Consider the following 23,575-nt stretch of genomic DNA (forward strand, 5'->3'; position numbering starts at 1 on the left):
CAGTTGATACTCAATCTGTTGCTTGGTTTAACAACTCCACCATTTCCTGATACCTTGGATGCTTATGGTAGAGTCTTCACTCTGTCACCTGCATTCAGGCCAAGTCTTCAGCTTGAAGATATCTTTCATCCATCAATCTAGAACAGTGATTCTTATCTGGGACCCATATGGCCCCTGAGGGTCCGTATAAAATTTTGGGGGTGGGGGTGGGGTTCCACATAATAAAATAGTAAATTAGTGATCCACAATAGAATTTGGAGAGCCCCCGAAAAAATTTTGCTTTAGATGTATGTATTGGTATGTATTGCAAGAAACAGCTAGTTTTCTTTCTCTAACATTTTACATAGTTCAACCTACACAAATTAATGGGTGAAAAACAAAATAGGAATTTTGAAAGAAGTTTCTATAAAACTAGTTTTTAAACATCGAATGGCTATGGGGGCCCACCAGAGTAAAATAGTAATCAAAGGGGTCTATACATGAAAAATGGTTGAGAACCCCTGATCTAGAAGCTCCTGTATAAGGTTTGTGGACACAGCCTTCTCTTCTGATTAGAAGATTTTTAAAAATTGATGTAAAGTAGCCAGGTGTGTTTCCACATGAGATTCCCAAATTCCCTTCAACTACTTTCAGTTTGTAGGTTACTTACTTTATCAATGATTGGTTCAAAGTACATGTAAGAAGACAGTTGCCCAGGCTGTCAGTCATGTGGTGAGATAGAATTTTAAAAAATCCACAGTGCCTATTACACCTGCAGAAGGCTATGTCACATTCTTAACTTCTACACTCATCCTTACAACATTCATATCTCACCATATGTTCCTCACTTTACAGTTGAATCATTACAAATGAATAAATGAGCTTTAGTTGATAGTAAAATAAAACATAATGTTCATGTGGTATGTCATGACTGGGTGGGTATGATACTTTGGAAATATCTTTTTCTTCAATCCCTAGCCTGCGATGGGAGGGGGAGGCTGTCCTCTCAACCAATATGCTGCAGTGGGTACTGCTGGATGACAGACTCTGGTGATGATGTTATTCCACACTTTCTGATCCATGGCGCTGGCCTTAGCATGCTTGTGGTCAAAGTGCTGTGACTTCATGTCTCCCTCAATTTGTTTAGCCTATGCCTTCTTTGGCATAAGTAAAAAAAAAAAAAATTGTTTTCAAAAAATGAAAAGAAAAAATAATTATTCTCACAATTTATGTTAATTTGTTCAACAAGCCTATTTATTTGTTTTATTAATTAGTTAGACGAGGAATGGCAACAGCACCTTTGACCTTTGTAGGCCTTTTGCAGACTGATGAAATCAATAGTAATGATGTTCTGTCTGAACTTCTGCAGATCACTTCCTGAGGATGAACATGGCCAAGAAGGAAAGTCTAGAGACTGAAACTCTGAAAAGTAATATTTGGACAGTGTTCAGCAGTAGATTTTGTTGGGGAGACATAGTAAGGATGATGAGGAGGGGATACACTCACATATACGTGTCTATTGAGTCTGGGTGGAAGTTGTGAGCAGCTTGTCAGTTTAGAGGAATAAAGATTCTGTCTTTGCCAGTCAACTGAAAAGTCTATTCTTGATGTTTTTCAGACTATAACAGCAGCATTACCATCATAGATATGTTAGCACTACTTTTCTCTTTTTCCTTCTTCTCTTGTTCTTTTCTGTCTTGCAAGTTACTTGAGAACCCCATGGAAAAAATAGCATGCAGTACACACTGTAAAGTGGTTGGCGTTAAGAAGGGCATCTAGCTGTAGAAACCATACCAAAGCTGATGTGGAGCATGATACAGCCCAGTGGCTCACTGGATTTTGTTAAATCATTAATATATATCTTACGCTCTCGGAGTGGTTGACGTTAGGAAGGGCATCCAGCTGTGGAAACTCTGCCAAATCAGATTGGAGCCTGGTGTAGCCATCTGGTTCATCAGTCCTCAGTCAAATCGTCCAACCCATGCTAGCATGGAAAGCGGACGTTAAATGATGATGATGATTAAATCCATACCAGCATAGAGAACAGACATTAAATAATGGTGATGATGATGATACTCTAAGAGGGGTCCACTTTAGCTTTGAGAAGGGTTATCAGCTGTTCGGAGCTGACTTTAAAGAAGGGGTCTAGCAATTGGGATAGAAATTTGGCAATGACATATATGTAAGGTTGCTTTGAGAAATCATTGGGCAGCGTGAAGTGAAACATAGAGACTTTGAAGGTTTTAGAGTGTGTTTATATGTGGAGAGGGCGTAATGCAAGATTGATTCCATGTTATTGTATCTTTGTAATGCTGAAATTGTCTCTGTTTTTAATTGAAGAATGATTTTGAAGTCTCTCTTCATAGAATCAGTGTACACATGAATTGATGTGGCTAGATTATTTGTAGGTGATACTTGTGTGTGAAAGGTTATCTTTCTTATGCACCCTTTTAAAGCCTAGCCAGGCTCATGGGTCTGGTTTCCCGATTTCTATGGTGTATGTGCTCCCCCCAGCAGGACGGGACGCCAGTCCATCGCAGCGTTACTCAAGAAACAGGAAGAAAGAGTGAGAGAAAGTTGGGGCGAAAGAGTACAACAGGGGTCGCCACCACCCCCTGCCGGAGCCTCGTGGAGCTTTAGATGTTTTCGGTCAATAAACACCCACAACGCCTGGTCTGGGAATCGAAACCAGGATCATCCGACCGTGAGTCCACCACCCTAACCAATGGGCCATTGCGCCTCCACGTGTGAAAGGTTAACAAAAGTACAAAGGGTAGTATCATTTGTGAAGAAATGTGTGGTGTGTGCTTTGACATAATAACATGTACAAAAGGGGAGATTAGTAAGAGATGTTAACAAACCTTGGACCATACCACAATACGTCTATGAAGGAATCTTTTTTTTGGACAAACACTGTAGCTATTGGCTTTTCAGAGATATATTGACTTACATCAAATATGTCACAAAGATAAAGATTTTAAGAAACCAATATTGGTCTAAGTCATTGAGTCACTATTGATTCCTGATTACAGAACCTATTTCATTTATGCCAATAATGCTTTTGGCTCCACTATGCATATTTTTCAATTTTTGTTATATTTTCTTTCAGTTTGCATTTTCTCCTCTTTTTCTTCAGCGCTTTTTTGTGTTTTTTTTTGTATTGTCTGCATTTTAATCGCTTTGTTATTTGTTTTATTGTTTCCTTTTCTTTTTCTTTTATAAAATTTTATTTTCCCTTTTTTTCTTTTCACCTTTCCTTTGTTTTTGCAGCTTTCTTTCCTTCTTTTTTACTCTTGCTCTTTGTTTATTTTTAATTTGTTGTGTTTTTGTTGCATCATGACTGTGTATATGTATGTTTGTATGTATGTTTGTATGTGTGTGTGTGTGTTATATGTATATATATATATATATATATATATATATATATATATATATATATATATATATAATGTAATTTATTTACTGTACAGTTGTGATTTTTTTTGTTTCTATATTTTTTGTTGGTGTTAAGGTTATGGCTCTTGTTGTTATTGAATGGTGTATATATATATTTTTGAATTTATATTGTTGTTTTTGTTGTTCTTCATTACGTTAAAGATCCAAAGATCTTTAGTTCAATGTTGGGGTTCAGCATCCTGAAGATAGTATTTAGTAGTTTTGCAAATTCTCAAAATTATTAGAGCATCAGACAAATTTCGTCTTGGTATTTGTCCCAATTTTTTTTACATTCCAAGTTCAAATCCTACCAAGATCAACTTTGCCTTTCATTCCTCCCAGGGTCAGTACGAAAAGCAATACTATGAAAACAACCAAGAGATTGATTGGTAGAATCAACAGCTTTATAGAAATCTTAGAAATCACTTTGTTTTGATTGTTGCTTATCATCTCCTCCTTGACCAACTTATATTCCTTCACCTTGCCCCAAACTGACAGTCATTATCATGCCTCCTTCCCTGTATGCCATTCACTACATCACCCTATATGCCTATCTATATTCCCTGCCTCTGACCATCTGTTATCTCTTACTTGATCCTCTGTCCTTGTTCATTTCACATTCACCTTGTTTTTTGAGGGTATGACCTGACTCCACATCACCATCACTTTCTCTCCTTTTCCAGCTGGGGTATCCATGTATCTCCTCTACAACATCAGTTTCTCCCCAAAACTGATTTTCACTGCATCCACCTCAAACCTCATCTCTAATCATCCATCATACTCTTTTCACTCTAGTGCACTTACCTACCCACCCATTTTTCTTTTCCTCTTTCTCTATTCTCTCTTTATGCCTATTCACCCTGTACCCACACCTCATCTCGCTCTGTTTCCAGATGAGGAAGTTGTGTATTCACTTCTTCAACAAGATTCCTTCTCATGTCCCTCTATCATATTTTTATATCCCCTCAATACTTTACTTAACCTAGTTGAGAAAGTCTTATCTTGTAAGTACATGGTGACCTTACCAATGCAGATACCACAAAAAAGAAAAAAAGCACCCAGTACACACTGTGAAATAGTTGGTGTTAGGAAGGGCATCTAACTCTATGTAAAAACCATGTCAAAGAAGACATTGCAGATTGGTGCAGCTTTCTAATTTGTCAGTTCATGTTGAACTGTCCAACCCATGTGAGCATGGTAAAAGGGACTTTAAATGATGATGATCGCCATCATTATCATGAATCTAGTGTTGCTGATGCTGATGAGGCCCATTGTATGACAGGAAAAATATTTAAAAAATAAAAGAACAACAACAACAACAAAAATCCAGCATGATTATTGTGATGATGGTGTTGGTGGTGATGGTAATGTTGTGGTAATGTCAATGAGAATGTTTATGTTGATGCTTATAATAATTGTAATCATATATATTTATATATGCTCTTAATTAACAATTTAATCAAATCCTAAATTGCTTTAAAATAAATAAACAAACAAAAAAAACAGGAAGAATGTGACATTTTGAAGTATGATTGATGATTTACTGATTTCTTGTGCTTAATTTGATTAATCATTTTTCCATTTGTTTGTATTTTAAATTTCATCATTGTTATTTTTTTGTTTCATTTATTTTTATTTATTTATTATTAATTTCATTATGACAGAATATTCTAAGCTGACATAGCAATGTCATAAGAGTGTGGATGCATTTTTCTCTCCATGTCTTCCTCTTTCACGCACACACATAATGAGAAAGCTGTTTCTATTGACCTCCCCCCCCATATATATATATATATATATATATATCCCCGAGTTTGTATAATTGTGTATAGATGAATATATTAATCAATGTTATTCCAACATACTCTGATTTTCACATTTTATTATTTAGTTTTACCATATTATAATAATAGAATATTATATATTATTATGATAAAACTAGTACTTTCATGTGTTACGCAATCATCAGGTTTATGTAGTAGTAGTGACAGTCATGTTCCACAATTGACATACATATATTGTGTGTGTATAGTTAGATGTATGACTTCTACTGTTGAGTGTTTTGCACTTCATGTAAATTGGTAGTTCCCAAAGTGGGTGGTACTGCCCCCTTGGTTGTGTATGTATGTAGAAAAATCCAGTGAGGTTTTGAAGAAAAGTGTGGCGATAATGAGGTGGCAAAGAGTGGGTGATGGATGTAATAAAACCCCCAAATAGTGGGTTAATTAGGCTAAGTTTTACTTGTGAAATATAGTTGTTTTAAATTTGCTGCAGAAAGTGGTCTATGTTTGTGATAGTGAGAGGGGTGGAGCATTAGGAATGTGGCCTGGGTGCCAAGTGGGTCGCAACCTGAAAATGTTTGGGAACCACTGATGTAGATTATCATCATCTAATCTCTTTCCAGTATAGTGGTTTGCTTACTTCTTTACTTAATAGTATCCCTAGTTACGGTATACAAAGCAAATGTAGAAATAGTTATGATCAACATGAGTCTATAGCATTTCTTCCCTACATATGTTTCACTGTTGTGGTTGTTTGGAACCTTTATGCTGGAGGTTGCAGAGATTAAATGTTTCTATAAGGGCATCCAGCTGTAGAAACCATGCCAAATCTTTTGCAGCTCCTCGCCATTCCCAGCTTGACAGCTCTGGTCACACCATCCAACCCATGCCAGCATGGACTACGGATGTTAAATGATGATGAGGATGATGGTATTTGCCTGATGATCCGTTGTTGTTAAGCGTCCAATTGAGTTTGAGGTAAATGGACCATGAAAACGAAGTAGACCGAGAAAAACATAGAGGGGACAGGTGGAGGAGGAAATTGGGAGGGTTGACTTGAGAAGGGAGGATACCCAAAACAGGGCAAGATGGTGAGATGGTGTGAGGGCGGTTGCTATAGCTTTGAGGTAGATTTGGCGACCCCTGTTAATGGGGACAAAACCTGGATTTAAAACATTGCATGATGATGATGATGAGTACAGAGGTTCCAAGCAACTGCAGTGGTGAATTGTACATGAGGAACATATATAAACTTGTGTTTGTCATAATTTCTTCTGTGTGTGTGTGTGTGTGTGTGTGTGTGTGTGTGTAGATAGTAGAAATTGTGTGTATAAGTAGATGTATGAGTGCTACTGTTATTATGTTTAGAGCTCCATGTAGATTTTCATAATCCAATCTGCTTTCTGTATAGTTGTTAAACAATTTCTGTACTGAGTAGTGTTACCAGTTATGAGCTACAAAGCAATTGTAGGAAAAATAAGGGTAATCAGAAGTTTATTAAACTTCCTACACATGTTTCACCAATATAGTTGTTTAGAGTCGTGCAATTGGTGCTCAATACATGTAGACGTTCAACCACAATGGATCCTTGGGGAACACTTTAATGTATCAAGTTACAGACAACGATGGACATAGTTACCTCTGTGTATGTGTATGCATGTGTGAAGGTGCATGGTGTTGTGGTTAGGTAGTTGCACTCAGTCATGGGGTTGTGGTTTTGATTCCCAGACCAGCTGTGTGATGTGCTCTCGAGCAAAACACTTCATTCCATGCTGCTCCAGTCCACTCAGCTGTAAATGGGTAGCCCTGCAATGGACTGGCATTCTGTGCAAAGGGAATGTTGGCATACCTGTCTAGCCAGCAAGGTAGCATCATTTGAAAGCTAAAATAGTGTGAAACATACACACACACATGCACTCGTGCACACGCACGCACACACACACACACACACACACACACACACACACACACACACACACACACACACAGTGTATGTATGTGTGTGTGAATTAGAAGCAGCTTTTCTTTTAAAAATGTGATTGAAGATACTGTTGTATGTCCCACTTCTTTATAATTATCATTCTTGCAAATATAAGAAAAATAAGCACAATGGCTATGAGATGAAATAGTTGGTCATAAGATCAAATCTTACTACCATCATTATGCTGAATCAACCACCTTGTCTCACTGAACAAAAATAGGCTGTATTTTTATTTCATTATAATACTAGATATACAGTTATTGTGCTTACTTTGTATTAATTATTTCTACTGGTTTAAAATACATAGATAACACCAGAACTTTTGTGTAGTCAAAACATGAATATCATGAATTATATATAATCTACAGTAATCTATGTATTATTAACTGTATTTATCAGTGACGGCACATTGCCTAGACTCACTATAATAATATCCTTGGTTCAATTTCTGTACCAAGCAGTGCAATACATCCTTTGAGCAAGGTACTTCATTTCATGTTTCTCCAGTTTATTCAGTTGAAAATGAATATTAGTGGTGTTGGTGCTACCTTCAGTCCCACTAGCATCACATCCTCAATGCTCTGCTGAGTTGAGAAGTGTTTTATGTCTGCTTGTGACTATGTTGGTACCTAAAACAATTTGCAAAAGCATAGTGAATGCTACCAAATAGTACTTACTTGTGAGTGACAACTAGGGTTTTAATAAATTTGTTTTTTATTGAGATATCTGTTGATGGTGGTTTCTGAAGTGTTAAGTGTTTTACTCATTTGTATGTTATCTGAATATAGATGGATTTCAGTTGTAATCCACTTGTTGATGTACAATGGAAGACTTAGATACTGTCATTTGTAGAAAAATGCATCAGTGAGGGAATAACAACAGTGCAAATGCTTAATAGAATCTATTGTTCAGCTCCATAAATGTGGGTATTTAGTGGTGAACTATGCTTGTTAATTTGTTAGATTAATCATTTTTATATTTACATATTTTTAATTCAATTTCTCTACACACCTGAGATTTTACATTTGCAGTCATCATATTGAGAGTTGTTTTTTAAAATTGATATAAAGTACTTTGTTGGTATACAAACATTTCCATTGTTGTTTAATAATTTCAGAATTTAGGATAAGTGTCAAGAATGTGTAACTTGGATTATTAAAGTGATTTTAAGTTAATTACTTAAAAATTTATTGTATCTTGTTACTGCCACACTGTACTTGGCAAATTTGTGTCATTGCAATTGTATGTGTTTCAATTTATTATTAAAATATACCTATTTTTGTTTTCTGCTGCAGACGGCAGATCAATGAAGAAATGCGGTAAGTACTTGGAATATCAGATACATTCTTCAGTATCAAGTATAGTCTGTTGTGTCAGATCCGCACGTAAATGCATTTCATGGGACTAGTGTAAAATGTCTTGCCAAAGGTTACCCTGGAAAGGAGACTTCTATGTCATCACTCAACCTTCTGAATGGAGTAGTCGATGTATCTGAACTAAACCATGCTGTTTTAAAATGGTTAAGAAAGCTACATGTGTAAAGTTCTAAAGTGGAATCAGCTTAAAAATTTACAATGGAAACTGAATGGCCATAGCTAGAAGTATTTGAATGCTTTGTTGAGTGGGCCACCTCCTTGTAGATGTCTTGAAGGAGAGGTAATTGTGACTGCTCAGCACCAACGATAACTAAAGCACATCGTCACGGTTGTTGCCACTATATTGTACAGTTATTCCTTAGCAAACAGGCACATCTACAACACTCCAGAATGCTATCTCTCTCATTCAGTTCTGCTAAACATAAGAAATTCACACAAAAAAGTGGCAACATCAAAAACTATATTTTCTCCAAATACTGTATTGGGATACATAGGACCAGTGATAAAAGCAGAGGAATAACATTTGGTATGTTTGAAAAGAGTTAATATCATCCATTTTTGGTATGGCCACCACTAGAATCTATAGACATATCAAAATAGATTGAACAGTGGATATCATGTTCAAACTCCAACACTGCACCACATACAGTTATCCACTGTCCATTGGAATGTGCATTATGACCCTCTGGTGAAAATAATTGTGCATCTTAATGTCAAGGTGCAAGTTACCATTTTAATTGATAGAAATCAATAAAATAAAAATCGGATTGAAATAATACTGGGATATATATCGTCTTCAATATAATAGCATGTCTTCAGTTACATTCCATAGTTAATGTTGTTTACTTCTTGATGTAAAGATAAAACTAATAAAATAAAAATTTGTAAGATGAAAGAAGTGACAAACATTTAACAAAGAATATAGTTTTCACAGATGTTCTCCACAAGACTGTTCCTTTAGTTTTACCTGTGTGGATGTTATATCGTCTCAAGAATAAAATATTTATGAAAAACATGGCAATTTCGAAATATTATCTATTTCATGGTTCTCTATAAACTTCCAGCAAATCTTGTAGTTTTCAAAATAAACTTAGAATTTCAACAGGTATTTCTAGTCTCATATCCCAAAATATTTTTCATGTGAAGTATGTGTTAGGGGCTGTTACTACTATTTATTTACTTTGCACTAGTGTAGACAAATAGAACAAATTGTTTGATATTTCAATAATTATTAGGCTATTACAATTCTAAATGTATCGTTATTTCAGACGTATGATGACTGATTTATTCCCAAGCTTGGAAACTGAATTGGAAAATTTCATTACATTTGCGGACAAACTTGATGGATGGTAAGTCGATAATTTTTGATTAAAAAAAAAAAGATATTCTAATCTATATTAACACTCTCTTACGTATTTTTACTAGTATTGTATTCTATTCCTTCACAAAGTGGATTACTCAGTTTGCTTAGTTGCAGCAAGTGGCACATAACACTTCAAGTTATGCAGTTAATTACAGAAAGCATCCGGCTATAAAATTACTTGTTCCAAAAATATGTAAATATTTTAAAAAGATGTAGCACTATATATATATATATATATATATATATATATATATCCTTGCCTTATCTTACCTTTGGGTTTCAACATATTCCTATGACTCATAGGAATATCTTGGTCAATTTTATACATGGTAGAGCCCAACCCTCTTCAGGTGAGCATAGCCAGTTTCTTCTGGAGAACGTGGGGGAGAGAGAGATAGAGAGAGAGAGAGAGAGAGAGAGAGAGAAAGACAGAAAGACAGACGAATCAATCCTAGTAAGGACTGGGATTAATTTATTTATCAACTCCGAAGGGATAGTTAGTAAAGTCAACCTGAGTGGTATTTAAGCTCAGAGTTCAGAGAGCTAGAACAATTACTGCAAGGCTTATTTGACAATCTAATGATTTGACCAGTTTGCTTGTCATTCGAAGTTTTCTTTCCTCAGTCGAGTACCAGATTATCTTTGTAATTTCGGCTGATTATATATATACATATATGTGTGTGTGTATATATATATTTATCATGGAAGGCAGACATTGAACGATGATGATGTTTCATCATCATACATCCTTTTCACCATATCCCTTTGTCCATGCTGACTTGGGTTTGACAGTTTAACAAGAACAGATGAGCCTGAGGCCAGGTTCTGTGTTTGCTTTGGTATGGTTTCTACAGTTAGAAGCCCTTCCTACAACTGGAAACCCCTTTAACAGCTTGAAACCCGTCCATTTAACAGAGTGTATTAGGTGCTTTTTACATGACACCAGCACTGGTGAGGTCATCAAGTACCTGCAAGATAAAACACCTCAACTGAGCAGGGTAAGGACTGGAGAAAGAAACTATGATAATAGGAGAAGGGCAGATGTCTTCTGAAGAGGTGAATACATGGCTTGCCCACCTGGAAAGTGAGAGAGAGAGAGAGCGAAAGAGATTTCAGGTCTAGGTACAATGTGAATATGAGAGAGAATAGAAAGTGTACTGAGAGAAAACAGATGATTAGAGATAAGGAATGAGTTGGACACAGAGGATATCAGTTCAGTGCAGTGGGGAGTGATGAATATAGAAAATGAATTATGGGAGAAGGCTTGACAGAACTTCTATTCTACTGAGATGGACAGATCTCCTCAAGCACAGTGTAACGCTGTTCATCTCTGTCTCCAATTTCTCCTCTGAGAGGTCAGTCTTCTCCACTTCAACCCACATTTTCCTAGGTCTAACTCTTCTACATGCTCCTTCCATGTTTAGTGATTGGTACTTCATGCAACTTCTGTTAGAAGCTTGTGAAACTTTAAGTCACATGGGAATGGACCAAACTGACTGCCTTAAATAATAAATAGCAGTACCCATGGAAATTCCACGGTAAATGGGAAATTTTTTAGATGGCTGTAAGTTTATATCAAGACATAAAAATTAGCATTCCTTTATAAATTGTATATTCTGCATAATTTTCATTTAAAAACACCTTTCATTTCTTCTGGATAAGACTGTAATTGAAAGAGCATGAATTTCCCAAACTCTCAGAAGTTCAGAGGTTCATTTATAAATCTAAAGGCTTCACAATGATTAGAGAATATTCATGTCATTAATGTAACTTTTGACTGTATGTTTACAGGTTTTTTCTTTTGGTTGTTCTCTCTGATTTACATTTTATATTCCAGCTTGAATACGTCCTCTTATCTGTTGTAAATACGCACTCTATACCCTTTGATTCATATTTTCCCTTCTACACACTGATGCTCCTGTGCTTGTTCTAGTGTTTTGACCCTCTGCTTGTCTTTTCATTATTGCCTATTCGGTTTTATTCCTTCTGTTGTTAGCTTACATCATCTGTCATCTATATTTTATCCACAAATATCAATTTTCAAGTGAGCAGACGATCGATAATTGCACTTATGTGTATGCTTTAAGTGATAAGTGATATAAAAAATTTAGTTCAATCAAAAAAAAAAAAAGAAATTACACTTTTCATTATCCACTCACCACTGTCACCTTCACCACCACCACCACCACTACCACCACCACCATCACCACTATCATCATCATCGTCTCTCTTTCTAACCTCACCATCAGAACATCACCCCTCTGGTAAAAATATATTTCTAACTCTCCTCCACATCACTACCTTCAACTAACTTTTTTATCCATGTAATTATTATTATGTTCCCCCTACCTCATGTCATGGACGCTTCTCTCTCCCTCTTTAGTGTTTAGCACTTATTTCAGTTCAATGTGACCATCATTTGCTTTCTGTAACAGTTCAATCCATTAATGAAATGATGTGCATGTCTTAACTATTTCTTTCTTTTACATTTCACTGAATGCTCGCTTGATGTAAGCCTTCAGAGAAGACATACAGTTGTGAGAAGTTGTGTTGGATACTTCTGCAGCTGGGCTCCGTAGCCAAAACTCACACTGATTCAAATCTTACAAGCTAGAGGGCCAAATATCTTTAGGGACAAACATGGGCAATTCCTTCTTCAAAAATTCTTGCACTCTTTTTGAAGAATGGGCTGGTGCAGAGTCCTGTACAAACATAACCCAACTTGCATCATAATGCTTCCCAATCCAAGGCAACAAAACTTCTAAGATTTTGAGATACTCTGCTGTGTTGATTTTAAGACCTGCTTCAATAAAATGGAGAGGCATCAATTTCCCATCACTTGCAACAGCTCCAAAGACCATAATGGAAGCTGGATTCTTGCTATGCATAGCTGAAGGAACTTAGGAAGGGTTGTACACTGTCACTCATGAGTTTTGATGGTTTGCAACTTTGTCTATCATGAAAATCTTTTCATCCACAAAAATGCGGACGTCTCCACCACGATGTTTCAGATGACTAAGAAGTTTGGGACGTTTTTCAGCTCAAATGGCTTTGGAGCATGTTACAGTGTTTCCTCACATACGATTTCATATGGAAGTCTTATCTCACAGCCCCAGAAACGATTGTTTTACTGATTCTTTGATCTTGAGCCAACTTAGATATTGATTTTGATGGGTTTGACTCAATCGATCTTTCAAATCCTGTTAAGAAGTGAGATGTGCGTTTTTGGTTACTACAAGGACTGTGAGGCTTTCTTTGGACATCCTGACTTTTCTTCAAATTGGCTACAACTTTAAAAACAGTAGATTTGACATACTTTGTGGTTCTAACAATCTCCCCAGCACATTTGCCCATGCGGAATAACTCAGCAATTACACTTCTACAGTTTAATTCTGTATTAACATTTATAGTTTGTTCAACCCAAAGTATAAAATAGTACAAGTGATTATTCAAGTTGGTAATATTTAAAATTTAGTCTCCAACAAAATCTATACAATTAGAAATATACCCATTTGAAATTTGTGCCATTTTACCTATTACGCCCTGTATATATAAGGAACTTTATCTTGAGGTTTGATGACAACAAGTCTCTTCAGATCTCAAGAATCTTTCTGAGGATTCTTGCTGAATATAAGGGGGTACTTTTCTGTTAGTCAACAATGTGAGTCTCAGATACAGCCACTTTCAATCCCTTACTAACTACTTTTTTGTCTTTTTTTTTTGCAGCAACTCCATGTATATGTTGGTGCGTATGAGCCAACATGTGATTAACACGCAGGATGCTGGTTCCTTCTTAAGCATGACATTTGCTAATTGCCTTGTCAAGACCAAACGTAACTTTGATCGTTTCATTGTAAGTGAAAAAAACAAAAAAAAACAAAGACTACTCATAGTTCAATTACTTTCAGTAATTAGACTGATCACAAATTTGACCCAAATGTAAAACCTTTATATATAGGTGATTTTTCTAAATTTCAGCAAAACAAGATCACTGCCATCAAAGAAAGCAAGATCTCCAAGAAAAACAAGTGTGGCATCATCAATTTTGTTTCTGATTTTGATGTGAGTATTTTAATTTGTTTGTTGTTCATGTACTGTCATTTTTTTTCTCTGTATGTCTGTGTGTGTGTGTTTCTTTTTGTTAAAATAATTAGGTATGCGTGGTTGTGTGTTTAACAAGCTCACATGGTTTCAGGTTCAGTCCCACTGCATAATACCTTGGGCAAGTATCTTCTACTATATCCCTGGGCTGTAGTTTCAATTTACAGACCAGCTGTGCATTGTGTTTTTGAGCAAAACTCTTCATTTCACATTGTTCCAACTCAAGGCGATGCTGGGCACAGGTGCCATCACGATTTCGCTTTCGCTTGCCCCAACAAGTTTTCGCAAGCTGAGTTTCGTGTCCAATGAAGGAGACGATGTTGGCATGGGTGCCAGTTGTCGAATTTAACTAGATTTCGATTTCACTTGCAAGGGTGAGATAAATGGTGAGCTGGCAGAATTACCAGTATGCCTGGCAAAATGTTTAACAGCATTTTGTCTGTCTTCATGTTCTGAGTTCAGATACTGCCAGGGTTGACTTTGACTTTCATCCTTTTGAGGTTGATAGAATAAGTATCAGTTGAACGCTGGGGTCGATGTGTTCAACTTATCCCCACCCCTGAAATTGCTGGCTCTGTGCCAAAATTTGAAACCAATTAATAGCATTAGTTTGATGAAGAATTGTTTGATTAACATTTTAGCAATGATTGATTATCTTGATTTTATTGTGTGGATTGCTATCTGAGATTTAAGAACCAAAACCTCTCCATTTTAACCCTTTAGTATTTAAACTGGCCATATCAGGCCCAAATAATCTACCTGTTTTATGTTCAAATTGACCAGACCAAGCCTCTCACAACTACCCTACTTTGTCATTTTTAAAATACACAATCACATCATCAAAATCTCAAAACTCTGAGATAATGTATGATTAATTCAAAACAGTGGAGGCGCAATGGCCCAGTGGTTAGGGCAGTGAACTCGTGGTCATAGGATCGCGGTTTCGATTCCCAGACCGGGCGTTGTGAGTGTTTATTGAGCGAAAACACTTAAAGCTCCACGAGGCTTCGGCAGGGGATGGTGGCGAACCCTGCTGTACTTTTTCACCACAATTTTCTCTCACTCTTTCTTCCTGTTTCTGTTGTGCCTGTAATTCAAAGGGTCAGCCTTGTCACACAGTGTCACGCTGAGTATCCCCGAGAACTACGTTAAGGGTACACGTGTCTGTGGAGTGCTCAGCCACTTGCACGTTAATTTCACGAACAGGCTGTTCTGTTGATCGGATCAACTAGAACCCTTGACGTCGTAAGCAACGGAGTGCCAACAACAACAATTCAAAACAATGTGAATAAGTAAGCATTATGTTTGACAGAGTAATCTAAATGCTAAAGGATTAAAGATGGATACAAATGTAGTAGAAGACACTAGCCCAAGATACCATGCAGTGCCACTGAATCTGAAGCCATATGGTTGCAAAGCAAGCTTCCTAAATATGCGTTTAATTTAAATCAGACATTTTTCAGGAATGTCATTGTTTATTTTGCTGTACATTTCTAATTGACCTTTCTGTTATATATTTAGGAATTTGCAAAACAAGCTGAGATAATATTCAAAGGTTCTGACAGACGTGCCGATTTGGAAAAAGCCTATTGTAAATTAGTTCATACAATATCTGATGAAATAGTACGTGTTGCCAAGGAACATCAAAAGACGCCTGAACATGTCATATACATGGGTAGGTATTGATTGCTCTCTCTTGGACTAATTTGATTTTATTAACGATCATAATTGGTGAACTTGTTGTTATGTTAGTATACTGTTTGATTTTCTATTATAAATGGTAAGCTGAAATGATATTTATAAATCCAGTGAGGAAGCATATATAGAGTTACTAGGTCTGCTAGTAGAGGAGCTAAACCTCATTAAAGAAAATCTTCCAATTTATATGAAATAATTAAGATTTTAATCTAAATCCCACGAGACATTATAATCACCAATTTGTGAAAAAAAAAAAAAAAAAAAAAAAGAAAATCAGGCCCATTAGTAGAATTTGAACATACTTATGTATCACTTATCATCATCACCATCATTATCATCATCATCATCATCCTTTAACATCTGTTTTCCATGCTGGCATGGGTTGGATGGTGTGACCATAGCCGGAGAGCTGTACTAAGATCTACTCTGATTTGGCTTGGTTTCTATGCCTGGATACCCTTCTTAATGCCAACCACTTTACAGTGTGTGTTGGGTGCTTTTAATGTGACACTGCATTAGCACTTCTATGTGGCTCTGGCACGAGTGCTTGAGTGCTTGCTACATGGCACTGGCACAAGTGCTTTTTATGTGACACCAGTACACACTATCATATTATCAGTTACACAAATTACTGGGCTACAGGTGATGATATTGTCATTCCCTCTGTCAACAAATTATCCACCTGCTCTGTGCCTTTGAAAACATTTGGAACAAGAGGTCTCTTATTTGGAAAGCAGGTAGGAGTTACCAACAGGAAGTTGAAAAAAATAAGTACTTGTCAATAATGGGGATCAGTTAGATCAATCATTCTCTCCTTCAAGATTTGCAGTCATATACCACTTTATAAATAGTTGCAGTGAGCTTGGTGTTATAAGTCCAGGGCTAGAGTAGATCCCTGCTGTGACTCATTTCTGTGCTTAATCCCTTTGGAGTTGATTTTGGCTTATTGTTCCTTCAGTGTTAATAAAATAGCTACAAATCCAGGATACATCATTCAATTATATTCCTACCTGTTACAAACAGTGCCATGTAGCTAGGTTTATTGATGAAATCATTATTATTGCAGTTCATAAAAGGCAGTAGATTAACAAAATCAGTAGAGTGATGGATAAAATGCCTTGAAGTATTTTGTTAGATTTATTACATTGTGAGTTCAAATCCATTCAACATCGACATTGCTTTTCATCTTTTTTTATGTTGATAAAATTAACCCAATCAAATATAAGAAGGGATTTAATTGATTGTCTTTGTTTTTCTGTTGCAGAAAATTACCACCGAATGAATTGTGAGTATAAATATTTATTTCACTCTCTCTCCAACATATTTTAGTCTAATATCATTTCTAAAACTGTTTGCTTTGAAATTTTAGTTTTTGTATTAGATGGTAAACAACAGTGTTATTAGTTACATGTTTCCAATGAAACTAATCTCCGGTTTGAGCGATAAAGGAGCGTTTATACCTCAGTACATAACAGATACTACTAAGGACTTTGAAGAATACTTAATTTTTGGCTTTCTTAATAATGTTTCGTTTTTTATTGATATCAGTGAAAGATGTTCACATACATATACACAGGCACACACATGCACATAAAGCGTCTTCTACTATAGTCTCGGGCCAACCAAAGTCTTGTGAGTGAATTTGGTAGATGGAAACTGAAAGAAGTCCATTATGTTTGTGTGTCTGTGTTTGCCCCTCCATCATTGCTTGACAACCGATGTTGGTGTGTTTATGACCCTGTAACTTAGCGGTTCGGCAAAAGTGACCGATAGAATAAGTACTAGGCTTGCAAAGAATAGGTCCCGGGGTTGATTTGTTCGACTAAAGGCGGTGCTCCAGCATGGCCACAGTCAAATGACAAACATATAAAAGAATATGTGTGTGTGAGGGAAGATGCGTGGCTTAGTGGTGGTATTCAACTTACAATTGTAAGGTTGTGAGTTTTATTCCCAGGCAGTATGTTGTGTCCTTGAGAAAGACACTTTATTTCATGTTGCTCCACTCCACTTGGCTGGCAAAAATGAGTTGTACCTATAATTCAAAGGGAAAGCCTCATCACATTCTGTGTCATGCTGAATCTCTCTGAGAACTATGTTAAGGATACATGTGTCTGTGGAGTGCTCAGCTACTTGCACGTTAATTTCATGAGCAGGCTGTTCTGTTGGTTGGATCATCAGGAACCCTCATTGTCATAACCAATGAAGTGCCAGTTTTAGTTTTTATATATATATCTCCCTCTTTCATTCCCTTTTACTCACTATATCACTCCGTATGTATGTATGTACATACATACTGCTCACAGATATTTTTGAAAATAGATCTTCAAAACAACAGAAGAAAATTATTTTTACTTTGCTCTATAGTTTTCTTAAATTTATTCATTCGTCTTTGTAGCCATTTTGTCGCGGCTTAAAATATCTTGCTTGGAAAGTGAAAAGAAAGACTTCAAACAAAAATATCTGGAGAGTCTACACAAGTATACAACATCACTGCTTGGCCGACCACTAGAGAAGATTCACGTATGTCTCATTTTAACATATTAACTCTCCTCCTTGTGAGGTTCACTATGTTTCACCTTTCCATTGCACTTCTTCTTCAAACTGTTGCCTTCTGAAATTCTTTTCTCACCTATGTTTTTCCTGTAAATATTCACTTACAAGTATCCAGACTGAACTTCAATGACTTTAATCTCTCTTACTTGGGAGAAAACACTTTGGACAATATAGTCAATGGGGAACTATGCCTGAAAGATGTCTCGAGTGTTATGACTGGAATGCTTTTGATCAGGACCACGTTGGGGCCAGTCAGCAACTGCTTAATAATCCTTTCTACTATTGGCTCAAAGCCTGAAATTTGGAAGGAGGGGACTAGGGGACTAGTTGATTACATTGACTCCAGTGTTTCACTGGAATTTAATTTATCAACTTTGAAAGGATGAAAGGCAAAGTTAACCTTGGCGAAATTTGAACTCAGAACATGAAGACAGATGAAATACTGTTAAGCATTTTTCCCAGTCTGAGGACTGAGTTTGGGAACAGAATTGTTGTTTCTTGTTTCAAGGTTCCATGATGTGTATTCTGTTACTGCTTGCTAGGATATTTGATGTTGAAATGTTCAGTCCAACTAAATTCAATAAAACCTTGAGGTGGTACAAATCACTTCTGTTTATAGTTGTAGTACTGTATAATTGATGGGGTTTTGAAGTGCTGATATAAGATATGAGTGTGGTTTGGAGAGACAGGCTCTTTCAGTTTTACATGCCAAATACTGATATATGGTTATGAACTGTCTGACTTGGCTCTACAGTCTATAAGTTTAAGAGAATCACTTTTTAACATGCACAAAAATAATGTAAAAAACTTTTGAAAAAATTAATTGTTTTTGTTATAAAAAGTACTGAAATTTGAATAGATTATTTTATAGTGAAGAAGAAAATTCTAACAATTTGATTAAGACCCTTTGTTGGAATGAGATGAAATATTTGTTAATTTTGTTACAGTATTCAACTTTTGTGTATTTCAATTTTACAGATATTTTTCGAAGGGGTTGAAAGTAGAGTTGCTGCTGGTGTGAAAATGGAGGAGGTCGGTTACCAGCTGGCCTTCAGCAAACAAGAACTAAGAAAAGTCATTAAGGAATACCCTGGCAAAGAGGTAAAGTTGACTGTTATTCTGTATTGGGTTGCTTTAGCACCAAGAAAATGGTTTAGTCCTTGAATCTTGGAATGATTAAACAAAATTTAAGACAAATTTCTGTGTCTCCTATTGCTAAAGCAGTGGTTTTGTTCCTGGACACTTATTTGCTGACCCTCTAAACCCTAAAGGGATCTAGGGGCCAGTAAAGAACAAAGTGTTAAGGTCCCTTACTTAAGCAGCATTAGATGTTCACCTCTTTATAGAATTCTGTTTCAGCACGTATTTTCTTGTCAACCATTCAGTCTATGACATCCTAAAAAGGCTATGGCTACTACCAGTCTCTTTTAACCCTTTTGTTACCATATTTATTTTAAGATGTTCTGTGTTTCTTTCAGTTAATTTTAAATATAACAAAGAATTTAGTAAAATAACTTAGTTATCATTAAGCTAGTGTGACTAAAGTTTAGTAGAAGATTTTAATTCAAAACTTATGAAAACAAGACATTTGTACTACAGAGCCAGAGCTGGTTTCAGCCGGTTTGGTATCGAAAGGGTTAATGAATATTAAATAGATACTGGTGTCACTTGATGTTTCAGTGTTTGAGTAAGTCAGGGGAGGATGAGCATTGCCCCAGACCTCATTTTGATGGACATTGGAGAACTCTTAGTTTATCTGTTGACTAGAAACTAAGTCCAAATGCTCACAACAGGATGGGCACTACTAAAGTCACTGAAAAGCCAGTTGGTGATGTTAAACTGGAGGACAGAATAAGTTTAATACCCAAGTACAGTCCAGTCAATAGGCTTCCTCACGGTTTCCATCTATTGAATTTCAGTTATTTCAATTGGTCTGAATCTATTGTAGAAGACACCAGCCCTTGGTGCTGGGTAGTGGGATTGAACAAGAAATCATGTGATTGTGGAGCATACTCTTTAATTACGTTAATGACTATACCTGTAACTGTAGAAAATATTAAACACTTACTCCAATAATTCATATGTAAATGTTACAGATGCATTGGAATGTGTGAGTGGATAGAGTACAGACATACTTCACCCTTTGTCATTAATTGGTTCCAGGAGACACGACTTAAGTCGAATTAACTTGTCTCTAGGCTAGAGTAGGCCGAATTTATTTGTCTCTAGGTTAAACCAATAATAACCGTTCCTAGTTCTGTACTTTGTTTATGGTTAATAATACATGGTTAATAAAAACCTATTTTAAGCTTACAAACAAATAAGTTTTATTTTTTAATAAAGTACAGTAAAAAAAAAAAGTAATCTAAAATTATTTAAAATTTACCAATACATACATACAATTTGGTGGTTTCGTGATTTCATGATTTTGCTCACTAAGCTACACTACTTTATGGTGCATATCTTAACATTTACTGTATGTATTTTAATATGATTTTATATGCTTTTATTCTTATTTATTGTACAGTAACATGATAATATGTGCTTTTCACAGTTTTCTAGTGATTTTATAATTCCAATATTTGTGGTAGACAGATGTAAAGTTGAGTAAAATGACTTAACATGATTTCTATTTTTCCATATATTATTTTTGAAAACTCCTGTATAATCAAGAATGACTTAAATTGAAACGACTTAAGCTGAGGTATGCCTGTATTGAACTCCAGCTTTTTTTTTGTCAGAGTTAAAATTGAAGGTGCTTAATTCGACAAAATCACTTGATTTAAATGATAAGTATGTCTATAGTATCTTCTGGGAATGTTTGTGATATTCTGGCATTCTGTTGGGAAGTGAATTTTAAAGGCCCAGATGCAGGCTGACCCTTTGAAGAAATATTTGTTTCAATAAATGTCTTAAATGAGATTTGATATATAATTGTGTTAGTGAATTGAAAAAGAGGAATTGTTTATTGTTTAGAATAGAATTATGGTCTATGACTTTATAATTCAATTTATACATCCATTTCTCTTCAAAGGTGAAGAAAGGTCTGGAACATTTATATCGCAAAGTTGAGAAACATTTGTGTGAAGAAGAGAATCTCTTTGAGGTGAGTTTCAGTGCCTTCTATCTTTTCTGTTTTTATTACTGCTTAGTCATGAGGAAAGGGTGGTGTTCATTACCTTTTTCAAGAACTGCTGGCTGGGAGGGAGGAAGGTGTCCTCAACCTACAGACTTGGTTCCCAAATGCTTACGACAGAGTGCCTTTCCTAAAAGCTCTCAAGGACCAGTTGTCAGTGTTGAACCATATGATGAATTAAGGCTACTACAAAAGTAACTCCTCATATATCACACCATATCATTTCAAGAGGTTACCTGAGGCAGGTTCATATTGTTTTGCCTCATATCAACTCTGATTAAGCAGATTTACAGTCAAAGGTGTTCTATTCACAACCTTTCTGTCTTTTTATATGTCATGGTCTACACTGTTCAACACAACCCTCTTTATTTATATTGGTTGGATGTAATTTGAGTGAGATTTAACTGTTATTTCTAACAGGTCAGACAATCATGTAGAGGCTCCCTCGTTGATGTGATAGTTACAAAGAAGTAATATATTAATGTTGCATAATGTTCAGCAAATAGTTAGCTGTGTGGAGTGTAGTATGACTCAGAACATGAATCTATTTAGCTCTCTAGTTTCTTTTTTGTATGGCTGAATGCTCTGGGAAAGTTTTCTTACTTGGTTTTTATTTTGGAGCCTGATTGCAACTCTCTATACTGAAGTGCTTATAAATCTAGCACAGGATTTGGTTATCATAGGTGCAGTTATTTTTGTGTGTGTCTCTTGCATATGTGTAGATCCGGTGAAGGAAAGAGTGTTTCAAAAATGATATTGGAGTGTCTTTCTAGTGTATTATTGTTGAGTCTATAATGTTTGTAGGTGTCTCAGAGAGAGAGAGAGGGAGAGAGAGAGAGAGAGAGAGAGAGAGAGAGAGAAAGAAAGGTGTTGAATTAGCAGATATTACAAGATATTTGCCTCTGTCTCCTGTCTTCAAATGCTAATGCTGCTATTGAATTTGCCTTCTGATCTTTCTTCAGAGTTATAAAATAAACATTAGCTATTTGCTTGGGTTGAGGACTGATCCAATCAACTATATTTAACCTTTGCTACAGAATGTTAAAGGAAAAAAAATACCAGCTATATACTAGCAGAAGAGGCATTTACATTGAGTCAGTGACTCTGTCTGCAACTAAAATATCTTTTTTTCTGTCTCTGGAACAAGAAAGAAAGATAGGTACTGGAGTGTCGGACAAAATGCTTTGCAATATTTGGTGTGATTTAAGGTGGGGAGCTGGCAAAATTGTGAACATGCCAGGCAAAATACTTAGTGGCATTTTGTCCGTCTTTATGTTCTACGTTCAAATTCCGCTGAGGTTTACTTGCCTTTCATCCTTAAAAAATGCCACTAAACATTTTGTCCATACCAGTGACCTTTTTTCTGACTTTACTTTCTGAGTTTAGATGTCACCAGGGTTGACTTTGCATTTCATCCTTTTGGGGTCAATAGAATAAGTACCAGTTTAGCACTAGGGTTGATGTAATCAACTTAAGCCGGTCCCCCTAAGTTGCTGACCTTGTGCCAAAATTTGAAACCAGTATTTAACATGGCTGTTTGTGCTTTGAATGTAAATTTTGCTAAGGTCAGCTTTACTTTCATCCTTTTGGTAGGGACCAATAAAATAAAATAGCAGTGAAATGCTTTCTGTTTAATCCACTAACACTTCTCTCCTCAAAATTTCTGACCTCCCTGTATTAACATGATGTATTTGTTTTCTTTTTTTTTTTCCTCCAGGTGGTTTGGCATACAATGCAAGATGAATTCATTCGAGCATACAAGCATTACGAAAACTTGATAAATAACTGTTACCCTGACTCTTTGATATCGCTTGAGTTCAGCATGGCTGATGTGCTCGAGTACTTTTCTAATATTGCTCGATTACATTGATGCTCTTTAGTCATTTCCATAGCAAAAAAACAGATCTAAAAAAAGAAAACTAACAAAAAAAAAACATCTTCCCACCTTGAAAAACAAATAACTATATATAATAAAAATGTATTTATATATGATTATGGAAAAAAGATAAATAGTTGTAAAATGATACATCATGTTGAAGTTGGTGGTAAGTGGCTGAGATAAAATGTGTTTATTGTCTCACAAATTGTCTATAATGTAATGTAATATATATTCAGCATATTTATTCTGATTTAGAAAACTGCAGTATACATATATATATATATATATATATA

General features: G+C 35.9%; 1 protein-coding gene across 1 annotated transcript in view; it reads left to right on the forward strand.

Annotated features, from left to right (window-relative positions):
- Positions 1-23,562, forward strand: part of LOC106878086 (exocyst complex component 1) — a 60,971-nt gene extending 37,409 nt beyond the window's left edge. The window contains exons 16-25 of the mRNA XM_052969430.1: positions 8,472-8,495; positions 9,821-9,901; positions 13,642-13,768; positions 13,894-13,977; positions 15,538-15,691; positions 16,979-16,999; positions 18,110-18,234; positions 19,246-19,368; positions 21,302-21,373; positions 23,121-23,562. Of these exons, the coding sequence (XP_052825390.1) occupies positions 8,472-8,495; positions 9,821-9,901; positions 13,642-13,768; positions 13,894-13,977; positions 15,538-15,691; positions 16,979-16,999; positions 18,110-18,234; positions 19,246-19,368; positions 21,302-21,373; positions 23,121-23,273 (964 nt within the window). The 3' untranslated portion in view covers positions 23,274-23,562. The remainder of the gene's footprint in view (positions 1-8,471; positions 8,496-9,820; positions 9,902-13,641; positions 13,769-13,893; positions 13,978-15,537; positions 15,692-16,978; positions 17,000-18,109; positions 18,235-19,245; positions 19,369-21,301; positions 21,374-23,120) is intronic.
- The last annotated feature ends 13 nt before the right edge of the window (positions 23,563-23,575 follow it).

This window comes from Octopus bimaculoides, chromosome 7, assembly GCF_001194135.2.
Source record: "Octopus bimaculoides isolate UCB-OBI-ISO-001 chromosome 7, ASM119413v2, whole genome shotgun sequence".
NCBI lineage: Eukaryota > Metazoa > Mollusca > Cephalopoda > Octopoda > Octopodidae > Octopus > Octopus bimaculoides.